This window comes from Cydia strobilella, chromosome 3, assembly GCF_947568885.1.
Source record: "Cydia strobilella chromosome 3, ilCydStro3.1, whole genome shotgun sequence".
NCBI classification, from domain to species: domain Eukaryota; kingdom Metazoa; phylum Arthropoda; class Insecta; order Lepidoptera; family Tortricidae; genus Cydia; species Cydia strobilella.
This window is the reverse complement of record NC_086043.1, coordinates 8,655,959-8,668,581: the sequence shown is the minus strand read 5'-3', so window position 1 is coordinate 8,668,581 and position 12,623 is coordinate 8,655,959. Positions and strand designations below refer to the sequence as shown.

The following is a 12,623-nucleotide window of genomic DNA, read 5'->3' as shown; positions in this document are numbered from 1 at the left end:
TTTTATTTTTTTATTTTTGGATATAAAAGGGCGACGGTCGCAGTTTTAATATAGATCCATATGAGTAGAACCACCGTCGACGTGCCACAATTATCTGAATTATCGCCAGTAATAGTAATAATTTACGATGGGCACAGGCGGCACGGCCGGCCGGCGTTGCCCGTGTCACCCGGCGTGGCCCGCCTAATAGGATTTGTTCTATATTGCGCGCCTAGTAACTCTTGCTCCACTTTATGCGAACTTGAAAATCCGTTCAATTTATAAAGAAGACCTAAACTGTTAGTTATCGCAGTTTAGAGTTAAAGAGGTGGCCGAAATTGCGCCTATTAGACATGGCCATGGCAAGTGATGGGGCACGCATACTTTATTGACTTTATTGTGGAGTTTTTTTAAACTCATTTAAGGCTTTAGATATGGTTATTAAAATACTTTCCAAAACTTTTTTTGGGTTATAAGCACTTAAAACATTGACTACCCTCGGCGTATATCATAATGTACCTATGGGTATGTAGTATGTAACGTATTTTACCTATGCGTTCATTTTATAAAAATTAGGTCTGGCCTTGAATGTGTTAATTAAGGGTGAATTAAGAAACGTGGTTATATAGATATCATAAACATCCTGTCACTATAATGTTCGTTGTTTTAATGATTTTTCAGATTTGTAAGTACAAGTTTCATACTAAAATTAGTTTTATTTGTCGGCAAAATGAAATAAGACGTTCTATTGACTAAATTGAGGCCAAGGTGCGCTTCAGACCAGATGGCGCCACCTAACGGAACTTCGGAGCGGTGGGGCAACAAGCAGTGGGAAGGCATAAAAACCGGTCCACTGCGCCCGCGCCGGCATTCTGTTGCGGACCTCCGACGGATCGTTGTGCCTCTAGTGATTGACTTAGAATATTCCTAGTAAATTGTTGTTGTTAATTATCGAAAGTGATTAATGTGTAATTTGTTTTGATCAATATACCGCATATTAAAAGTGTTCCATTGTTTTACTTACTGCTGCTAAAATAGTCGTCTTACACGTCCACATGTCGGATCTTGAGCAACCCAAAGACCCTGACAACGGCACTAAGCCGACATCAGAAGTGACAAAAGAACCCAGTGACGACAAAAGCAAATGTGGCAGTATGCAAGACAAACCATCCGCGAGTGCAAACAATAATGACGCTGATATTTTTATGCGAGTATTGCGTAATATGGCAAGTGGTTTACAATCTCAAGTGACACCTAATTCGGCGCCTGGGCCGCCACTGAAGCTCATTCGTTTTGACCCGGAGGATGCTGACGCTGATATTGAAGGATGGTGCAACATAAATGAGGTGATAATAAAACAAAGGAAGCTTGAAGGTACCGATTTATTATTGGCTTTAACACATGCATTGCGTGGTCGTGCAGCTTCTTGCTTAACAAAACTTAAAACTGATTGTATCACGTGGAACAGTATAAAGGAATTGTTATTATCCAAATTTGATAAGCCAATGCTTATGCAGGACTACTTTGATAGTATTATTAAATTCCAAATAAATAACAAAGAAACTGCTGCTGATGCTGCTGTACGACTATGGCAATTAATTGAAAAGATTCCTAATCTTGATTTACCTGAGAATGTGATTACTGGCTTTGCCATATCGGTTCTATCAAATACTGACCCGAATATTCGACGCGAACTAAATGCCCACGTTATCACTGCAAAATCTCATTTGTGCCGAGTGTTGCGAGGTGTATCTCTTCTAAAAAGGAAACATGATGATTTTGAACAACGCACCGATAATAAACGAACACGGTATTTTGATTCTCGCACTTTTAGCGGCACGTGTCACCGATGTGGTGAAGTTGGCCACAAAATAGTGAACTGTCATCTGAATCGACCTACCAGTTCGCAGATTCCAAAGCAGCCCTCCTCTCGACCGGAAGAAAAACGCCCTGTTACCTGTTTTACCTGCGGCAAGCCTGGACACCTGTCATCCACCTGCCAAGCCATCAAAGGAAAGAAAGATAATGTGACGACCAAGGAAGTTAACCTATGTTCCAAGGAAGCGGTAACTGGTGAGCTGAATATAGCAGGTACTAACTGTCATTTTATTTTTGATTCCGGTTCTGAAATTTCAATGGTTAAACGAAGCGTTGCGCAACAAATCAAAGGAACACCATTTCACGAAACAGTTCTTTTGAAGGGCGTAGGTGAGGGTGTTATATGTAACGAGCAATTGCGTTGTGTTGTTAACGTGCAACAGTTGACATTAGAGATATTGCTGTACGTCGTTAGTGATAGTAGCCTAGTAGAACCTGTATTAATAGGTCGTGATATTCTTAAAATGGGGGTACGTGTTGAAATAGATGACGAGTCAGGGCTCACAATATTTAAATCAAAATTTGCTCAAGTCTGTAATGTACTTCCAAAAGTTGATTTGTCAAAGATTGATACTGACGTTACTGGGTCAGATCAAATTGCTCTTTTAGAATTGATAACAAAATTTTCTGATAGTTTTGTCGACGGTGTGCCCACTAATAGAGTGAACACTGGCTTTATGAAAATTGAATTGATAGATGAAAACAAAACCGTACAAAGACGGCCATACAGACTTTCGGCTGCTGAAAGACAGGTTGTTAGGAGTAAAATATCTGAACTAATGGAAGCAGGCATAATACGTGAAAGCAATTCGCCTTTTGCTAGCCCCATTCTTTTAGTAAAGAAAAAAGATGGTAGTGATCGTATGGTAGTCGACTATAGGGAACTAAATTCCAATACTCGTGCTGATAATTACCCACTTCCTAGAATAGCTGACCAAATCGATCGGTTACATGGTGCAAATTATTTCACCTCACTTGACATGACCTCTGGTTTTCACTGTATCCCTATTGAACAAGAATCCATAGAACGAACATCATTCGTTACCCCTGATGGACAATTTGAATATGTTGCCATGCCATTCGGTCTCAGAAATGCGCCTTCCGTTTTTCAAAGATGTATTCAAAAAGCCCTCAAAGGTTGCGATTTTGCACAAATTTATATGGATGATGTCTTAATACCATCTCAAACTATTGCTGAAGGGATGGAAAGATTAAATCGTGTTCTCAATGCTCTTACTGAGGCTGGTTTCTCTTTGAATATGAAAAAATGTAGCTTTTTAAAGACACGAATTACTTACCTCGGTTATGTCATCCAATCGGGAGAAATCAGACCTAACCCGAATAAAGTGCAGGCCTTAGTAGACAGCCCTCATCCTCGTACAGCTACTCAAGTTCGACAATTTATCGGTTTGGCTTCCTATTTTAGGCAATTCATACCGAAATTTTCGCAACTAATGGCACCTTTATATCCGCTAGTCCAACAAAAGGGAACAATCAATTGGACAGACCAGCATACTGATGTTTTCAAAAAAGTTATAGAGATTTTGACTTCGGAGCCTGTATTGGCTATTTTCGACCCCAATAAGGATATAGAGCTTCATACGGATGCTAGCTCTCTTGGCTATGGTGCAGTCCTGATACAGCGGCATAATAAAGTCCCTCACGTGGTGGCCTATTTTAGCCGCCGTACCACTGAAGCCGAATCGCGTTACCATTCGTATGAGCTCGAGACCCTTGCTGTAGTTCGGGCTATAGAGAATTTCAGACATTATTTGTATGGGCGTCGATTTACAGTACGTACAGACTGTAATGCACTGAAAAGCTCTAGTTCAAAACGAGACCTGACGCCACGTGTCCACAGGTGGTGGGCAATCTTACAATGTTATGATTTTGACATAGAGTATAGAGAAGGTCGACACATGTCACATGCTGATTTCTTGTCAAGAAATCCTCTCCCTACCTCCTCCTCTTCCGATACTGACTTAAAACACAAAATTGTCCAAAATGTTGAGTTGCAATATGGATGGCTAGCTGTAGAGCAGCAACGTGACAGCGATATTTCTGACATAGTTTCGAAATGGAGTAACGGTGACCTTCCCCAACACGTAGCACAGTCTTATGATGTTAGGAAAGGAGTATTGTATAGGAAAATCCAGCGCAATAAACGTAGTTCGTGGTTGCCCGTGGTACCCCGTTCCTTGGTTTGGTCACTCATTAGTCATATTCACGTAGAACTCAAACATCTTGGTTACGAAAAGACATTGGATAAGCTGTATGACTGTTACTGGTTTCAGGGAATGGCTAAGGCGGTAAAAAGATTTGTTGACTCTTGTCTAATATGTAAAACATGTAAAGGAACTTCTGGAGCGCAACAAATTCAATTACATCCAATCCCTAAAGTGTCTATTCCTTGGCATACCGTGCATATCGATATTAGTGGTAAACTTAGCGGTAAAAGTCAAAGAAAAGAGTACGTTTTCGTGACTATTGATGCATTTACCAAATACGTTTTGTTGCGTCACACACTACATTTAGATTCCACTAATGCAGTTCACACTTTAGAATATGCCGTAAGTTTATTTGGACCCCCAAAACGAGTCATTGTAGATCAAGGGCGCTGCTTTGTCAGTAATGAGTTTAGGGCCTTTTGCATCGAAAATCACATAGATTTACACATCATTGCGACCGGAGCTAGTCGAGCAAATGGACAGGTAGAAAGAGTTATGCAGACTCTTAAAAATCTTTTAACAATAGTGGAAAATAATGATGATAGTGTCTGGAGGGATGAACTTGAAGAAATTCAGTTAGTTTTAAATACAACAAGATGCCGCGTAACGGGTTTTACGCCCATCGAGCTCATGCTCGGTATTAAGAGCCAACCATTAGGTATTGCAAAGATAATACACGATGTAGACGCTAACGATAATAATAGGAATACTTTGGAGGAAGACAGGCAACTCGCGGCTGATAATATTCTTTCTTCAGCTAATTCCGATAAAGAAAGATTTGACAGGGGCAAAGCTCAGGTAAAACCATTTAGTGAAGGTGATTTTGTGTTCTTGAAGTGTTGCGAACGTAACCAGACTAAGCTAGATCGAAAGTTTAAAGGGCCTTTTAAAATTACTAGAGTTTTGGAAAATGACCGCTATGAACTGCAAAACATTGATGGCTCAAGTAGGACCTATAAATACCCCCATGAAAGCTTGCGAGAGGTACCTAAAGGGCGAGCAGGGCTGACTGAAGTGGCAGAGGTTATGTGTGATGATATTTTTGCGGAGGATGAGACCGTGTCGGCAAGTGAAAGCGACACTAATGAGAATAGTCCGATGGTAGTAGATGTTGAGGTGCATAATGAGATGGAAGACATTCCGGTAGTCCCTGGGACTAGCCGAATGTGAGACTGCAGTATTTTGTGTGAGAGTGAGCTGCATATTTGTTGACTGGCTGCAATCTTCTGGCTTGCCTCACTCTATACGAGTGTCGGCCCCCAGATAGAGGCGCAGAGCTGTAACAAGTGCAGGACGAAATCCGTTGGAGTGACATAAGTCTGATGAATTGATTTGTAGTCAAAGTGATGATAAATTTAATTATGATTAAGATTTAAGTGAAATTTATGGTAAATGTTTACAGATTAGGCGCCCGAGGACGTGCGAAAGTCAGGAAGGCCGTGTCGGCAAAATGAAATAAGACGTTCTATTGACTAAATTGAGGCCAAGGTGCGCTTCAGACCAGATGGCGCCACCTAACGGAACTTCGGAGCGGTGGGGCAACAAGCAGTGGGAAGGCATAAAAACCGGTCCACTGCGCCCGCGCCGGCATTCTGTTGCGGACCTCCGACGGATCGTTGTGCCTCTAGTGATTGACTTAGAATATTCCTAGTAAATTGTTGTTGTTAATTATCGAAAGTGATTAATGTGTAATTTGTTTTGATCAATATACCGCATATTAAAAGTGTTCCATTGTTTTACTTACTGCTGCTAAAATAGTCGTCTTACACGTCCACATGTCGGATCTTGAGCAACCCAAAGACCCTGACAACGGCACTAAGCCGACATATTTATTTTTAGATTTAGTTTTTAAGTTTTATAGGTTAGTTATTTAATTCTGTTTTATTTATAAGTATATATTTGTAAATAATTTAGAACTGGGAACATACTATGTTAAATTTAAATCTTAGTTTACAATAGGTACAATAGCTCTTTATCGCACACCTCAAATAACAACAACTGAATTTAAATAAAGTAATAAGTTACATAATATTGTCTTCGGTTACCGCGATAGTTAAGTTGCAGTTACACAGAATAGAGTTTACATAACAGGGTGTCTTATTGCTAAAAAGTGATCGTGATCTCTTCCCGCTACCAAATTTAAGGATATTGTAAACCTTAAAACCCGTGGCTATTAATTACATCACATACTTGTCTATACCTACCTACTCTACTCTTATCGTACATCCAAAACTAGTGATCAATATGTGACATTGTTGCTTTTGTGTTTTAACCATCAAACTAATACCTATGACTGAGAGAACGGTAAATAATGCTTTTTTACTGTTGTATAGCTTACTAGTGGCTTGCTATAATCTAGGCAAAGACCTACAAACCAAATTGATTCACTCTTGTATAGGTACTTATTTCGATTTTATTTATCATTAAGTAAGCTTATAATAGTTATTTGTTATGCAAGGCTGCAAAGTGGTTATTTGGCGTGAGTGTTGAAATTGAAAGCTGAGCGAAGCGAATGGTTCAAAGATAGATTCCTGAGCGTAGCGAGGCTTTCAAGACATGAGACGCCAAACAATTTTTCAGCCGTGCGGAACAAACAACTTTTCACCTCACTACAGCGAGGAAAATGCGAGATCCAAGTGAAAAAAAAAACATTTAATTTTGCCCTCTATTTAACATATCAAATTTAAGACATAACACACTCAAATCCAAACAAAATAAACAAGAGAAAAGCACACATATTCATCGTGTTCGAAATTCAAATGACTTGCACGCTTGCGAATAAAATAGACTTTTGCACGCAGATTTCGCCCTATAATCTAAGTTTTTCCGAGCGAGTGAGGTGAAAAAAATATTGTACATAATTACTTACAATTACTCGTAGGTCTTAAAATGCTCGGGCCTGTAATTACAAAACTCGACTTCGTCTCGTTTGGTACTTTCTGCCCTTGAATTTAAAGAACCCTTATTATGTACCTATTGCACAAAATACTATTAAGTCACGACTTTTATTGTTTTTAGTTTAAACATTATTTAGTAAGTTTTAAAATTTCGAACCGAATGATTTCGGGATAAGTATTACGTGTGTGTTTTTGTTAGGTTCTTTTTGCATGACTTGGCAGAGGAGCTTCCGTGCCCTAGATAGAGTAAGAAGGTAGGTCACGTAGGTGTAAATAAAATAAATTGTTACAAGATTTAACGTAACTTATTTTATTGAGCAATATAAAATGACATAACTTATACGACACCCTCCTTTTCTTCCTTTTAAGTTCGTTTGCATCCTTATATTTATATTTCTCTGTTTGCATCGTACTATCGATAATAACATTAACGTTGTGACAATGAACTATACTCAAACATTTTACCTTTTTTTTTCACAATTGAACATGTCCAGTTCACAACAAATTTATAATTTAACAATATTAATATTACACACTTGTGATTATATTTATTCCTGTTTTTTTCCTTTGTTCATATATTGTTCAGCAGCTTTTCCGATGGCGGCCGTGACCCTTCCAGTAATCTCGTGAAGATTTTCATTTGACAGATCCCATGAATCTACAGAACGCTTTGAAAAGAAACTGGCTGTTTGATCGTTTGGTCTGAAGCTGTTAGGGTATACTATCTTGTGCCGTAACACTGCCTTGATAATTAATGCTCCTACATAACATATGAAGTAAACGCTAAAATATAGCGGCAAGTAATACAGCTTTTTACCCAAGTAATAATAACTGTATCTGTTAACACGAGGCATCTCCGTCGTCGTCGTAGTTGTTGTGGTTGTGGGATGATGATGATGATGATGATAGAAGTCATGGTCGTCAAAGTCGTGGTGATATTTAAAATCCCCAGGGAAGTCATGGGGAAATCCATGATCGGCAGAAGGCGGACCAGAATTGTCCATATCGGGCGCTGGAGGCGGAGGCATCATTCCCATGTCATTTCCTTTCATGTCATCTCCTCCTTTCATGTCGTCGCCGCCTTTGCTGTCATCGTTGCCATGATATTTATTAAAGATTAGCTCGGGATAGTCAGGTCCTTGATACGAAGTTGGTCCGTGGTGGCCGTAACTTGGGCTCGGTGGAAGTTCGTCGCTGGGGGGAGCCTCAGGCTCGGGTTTTTTATAATGGTAACCGTGGAACTGCGGTTTATCCATTACAGGTGAATCATCTAATGGCATCCCTGGTTTATTATACGAGTATCCTTTAAATGGTTTTGATAAAGGTGGCAAAGTCGGTAGAAAAGGTTCAGCAGGGGGTGAAAGTGGTTTGTATCGGTAGCCTAAATCCATAAGTGGACCATCAGAATCGCTATCATCACTCGGTGAGTCGTATGCCGGTGTGTCCACTGGAGGTCGATACTTTGGAGCTGAAGGTTTAGGAACTGATGGGGGTAGTGGAGGACTTGGGGCGGCAGGAGGAGCCGATGCAGGACTCGTATCAACGGAAGCAAAAGGTGGAAATGATTCGTAGCTGTCGGGGGCAGGGAAATTGTCATCAGTAGCTGGTGGTGGAGGAGGAGGAGGAGGCACCAGGTTTGCAACTGACTTTACGGGTGGAGAATTGGCGCTAGAATCTTGTTTTGTATTTATTTTACCAAATCTAGATGGTGGCACATACGATTGCGCAGGGTTGTAACGATCGATGGGCTGGCGTGCCGGCATAACTTCTTGAGCTTCTCCTCGAACTGGATTTGTTATTTTATGAAAGTTATCCAAATTCGTAAATATGCCATTATTGGTTTTCTTGTTGTTTGCAAATGAATTTTTTACTTGGAAGGGTTTTAAATTAATGTAGGGAAAACGAATGTTAGGTTCAGTACGAATTGCCCTAGATTCATTCTCGGCTCCGTTTCCAGGATTTGTTCCAAATCTGTGAACAATTGAAACTATATTAGTATTAACATACTTATTAATTAAAGTTTACGGAAAATTTGCAAAAGTTTTTCCAACTTACCCAGGTAAAGCAAAGTTGTCATCCATCATGTCTTCGTTGTTAGTTTTATCCTCTTTTTGAGGTTCCTCCTGGGAAATCATAGTATGTGTATTTGTTTTATCATTCTCAGCATCAACAGGCACTTCTTCCCACTGTCCAGCAAATTGATTGTGCTTTTCACTATCGATCACATGCCAGATATCCTCTACATTGTTCAACTTTGGGGCAGTGGTTGTGGTAGTGATCGTGGTGGACGCCGTAGTGGGTGTTGGAATAAATACTGGGGCAGCGTTGTTGTTGCCGTACAGATTATTATAAAGAGCATAATAATCAGTCATGTCAGGAGTGCTCGCTTTTAATTTGTCTTCGTCATGTATATTACTGTCCGGTACAACATGGCTTACTTCAGGCGGTGGCTCCGAGACGTCGTCGGGTACATATATCGGCTTATTTGCGGTCGTAGATGTCTTGGATTGTATTTTTTCGTTCTCCAAAAGGTTCCTCAATGATTTTCTATAGTTGTCTCCATTATGAGATTCGAATTCGGCAAATATCAGATCTGGCGTTTCCACTTTGGGCGTGGTGGTCGTCGTGGTACTCGAAGCGTTTTGGGGCGAATCCATCCTCCTCATCCAGTTGTGGTAATAGAAGGGCGCCGATCTTCCCTCATCGATCTTCATCGCGGCCGGCGTGCGTGGCGAGGGAGTCACTACGTACACGAGGGGACCGGGTAACTTTAACGAGTTTACATGATATAAGCACACTATAAAACTAAAATACACCGCAGTAGCAGCCATTTTATTTTATTTCTTCATCTACCACAATTTTACTACCGGTCCGTTTGGATGCCAAATAAGAAATGATTTAAGAAGAGGACATTGCTCGGTACCATATTCACCGTAGTGATAAGTTGAGAGTAAAATTGTGATAATTTTTTACGGTACCCTGGAATGTGGAGCACCGCGCCTAAGACACGATCCTGATGACCACAGGCAGCGTTATGGTTTACACTATTAGCAAGCCAATTGATGTCACGAACAAGTGAGGTCGAGCCGAAGAAAGTGTCACAAGCTTAAACACAAATATAGGAACCTGCCTAACATCACGTTAAATACCTATTACCTTTAAAAAAATACAATAGGATTAAAAATATATATATATAATAACATACAGCGTGTAAATTCAATACGGGCGAATATTTATACGGTGGTTAACATAGGACGTAAGAAGTATATTGAGATAAATTTTGCTTAGAAATACAATGAAAATATTAACCATACAGAATAATTCGACCCGCAATGTAAAGCAACACACAAGTTACTAGATACGTAATGCCATGTCATGTTATGTCTCGTTATGTTTGCAGTAATTGCAGTACAAGCGTTGACAGTTACTTTAAAATGCTCGTAACTTGTGTGTGTTTTTACATTACGGGCCGAATTATTTTGTATGGTTAATATTTTCTTTGTATTTCTAAGCAAAATTTATCTCAATATAATTCTTAGGTCCTATGCTAACCACCGTTTAAATATTCGCCCGTATTGAATTTACACACTGTATAGCAATTATGTCTATGGGTTTTTTTTTTATTTACAAATAATATATCTATTAAAGATTTATTTATGTTTAACGGATATTAAGATGGATTTACAAACTTTCCCTGCATTTCCCTTCGGTTTAATTAGAAGTCATGTTTTTCTTTTAAATCAATATAAAATAATAATAGGTGTTAAGTATATGGAGATTTGCATGTAGAATATGAAAATTCCCAACTGTACATTTTGAATTACCTATTGTAGGCAGGTACAGGTACTATCTCGCTTCAAGAGATCTAAATCATTTCTATACTTAAATTGAAAGTGCATTCAATCAATCGTTTTTATTGCTAGCTTAGCTCATAAAACTGGCAGTCTAATATCCATTCGATAGTCATTCCAGGCTTATTGTAACGTATATAAGATATACAAATTATGAATAAAAGACGCAATAATAATTAAATTATAATAATTTAATTAAAATAAAAACTCTTAAAACTAAATTTATAGGTCATTAATTGAATCCTACCTAAAATCTCATGATTATCCTATTTTACTGTCATTTTTCTTTGCATTACACGATATGCTTTCCGTTTCGGTATAAGCTGGGTTTTCCACTCCGGAGTCGCTACCGCCATCTGTGTTGTCGGGCGGTAAATTAGTCTTCTGATCGTCGGACACTTTAGGCGTATCGTTCGTTACGTTCGCATCTGTAATAATATCAGTTTTGCCAGAGCCATCTAGTGTCGCTTTTCCTTTATCCGCTTCTAAGTTAGTATCGCGGTTTTCCACGTCGGCTATAATAGCGGGCTTTTTCTTGCACAGGTCGTTCTCGTCGCCCATGGCGCTCTTTCCGATGTAGAACTTGTTGAACAAGAAATAAATACATCCGGTAACAAATGTGGCGCACGCGAATATTTGGTACGTCGGCCTAGTGCCGAAGAACTTCATGAGATAACCACCGATAAGACTACCGGCTCCTTTACCTGTATAGAAAAAAAACTGTATTTAAAATAAATTATTTGCATTTCAGATCCGATTCATATCGTATTATTATTAACAAAACTCAATATTTTTAAATTACAAATTTAACTACACAAATAACTATAGTTTGTCAAAGGACTATCATAGAGAGAATCATACTATCTTTGTCATACACTAGTACTAGCCCCCAAAATAAAAGTGTGAGTATACTTTTTTTGTTCTTATTTACTGACATTTTGGTTTGACCAACTATATTTAAAATATTTCATCTAAATCACAGAATAAGTAATAGTATTATCATACAGAACGGCCACGCACCGCCCCGCCCCGACTCGAATTACCTCGCCCCGCGACACCAGATTGCTGGCTTTTCGCCGGCCGCTCAGTTCGGTTCGGTTAGCGACGCGGTCACGCGATGACGGAACGTTCAAAATGCCGATGTATTGTGCGATGTATGGGTGCCTATTAAATTGGCAAAATAAAGAAGTTTTTTTATATGTACTTAATAATACTTATACCTACGTGTAGTGTACCTAACATGTAGGTACCTATATAATACTGATAATACATCAAATAACGCGTTTTCTACTTACAATCACATTAATTTAAACTACAATTTGTCGAAAACCCAAATGTACGTCAATGTAACAAAGTGTAAAATGTGTGATAATATTTAAATAGGTACCTACCTAGTACCTACCTACCGATTTCAACAACCTGTTCGTTGAACCTGTTCCTTTGTAAATATTTTGATTTTTGTTAGGTACACTTTTATCAAGAAAAATATCTAAATTTATAATCTTTTAAATTAATAAAAACAATAATGAAAATACCTATTTATAATAATTCCGCTTTCAAAGTAGGTCTGAGTGTAAGATTATAAACCGACCATGGACCTATTGCTTTGTGAACGGTAGATTGCCCATACAATTTCGTTTGTTTACGTTTCGGTAAGGTTATCCTGCGTGTGCACGGCCGGCCGCGGCCCGATCGTATCACTTCGGCAGGCCTCGAGAATGTTCGGCTCCGCCTTCGCCATATGTCAGCGCCGCACGAGGGCTGTGTAGTGTGTGTGTTGTATTTGAAAC

The 12,623-nt window shown here is 39.2% G+C and overlaps 2 protein-coding genes and 1 long non-coding RNA gene across 3 annotated transcripts in view; 1 reads left to right on the top strand and 2 right to left on the bottom strand.

The window, feature by feature from the left end:
* LOC134755813 (uncharacterized) overlaps positions 1 to 12,623 on the top strand; it is a 359,324-nt gene that overhangs the window by 316,684 nt on the left and 30,017 nt on the right. The gene's annotated exons all lie outside the window — the stretch shown is intronic.
* LOC134755807 (uncharacterized) lies at positions 7,419 to 10,363 on the bottom strand. Its single transcript, XM_063692415.1, has 2 exons — positions 9,038 to 10,363; positions 7,419 to 8,953 (listed from the first exon to the last, which is right to left on the bottom strand). Exons 1-2 carry the CDS (start codon positions 9,811 to 9,813, stop codon positions 7,531 to 7,533), a joined length of 2,199 nt encoding a protein of 732 aa, XP_063548485.1. The 5' UTR covers positions 9,814 to 10,363; the 3' UTR covers positions 7,419 to 7,530.
* LOC134755760 (uncharacterized) overlaps positions 11,004 to 12,623 on the bottom strand; it is a 36,296-nt gene continuing 34,676 nt past the window's right edge. The window contains exon 11 of the mRNA XM_063692338.1: positions 11,004 to 11,537. Coding sequence (XP_063548408.1) covers positions 11,095 to 11,537 — 443 coding nt within the window. The 3' untranslated portion in view covers positions 11,004 to 11,094. The remainder of the gene's footprint in view (positions 11,538 to 12,623) is intronic.

Excerpts from the sequence above, each read along its gene's own strand:
- LOC134755807 (XM_063692415.1), bottom strand. The coding sequence starts at position 9,813 with ATGGCTGCTACTGCGGTGTATTTTAGTTTTATAGTGTGCTTATATCAT. Across the intron at positions 8,954-9,037 it reads GACAACTTTGCTTTACCTGG|ATTTGGAACAAATCCTGGAA; the intron begins GTAAGTTGGAAA and ends AATTGTTCACAG.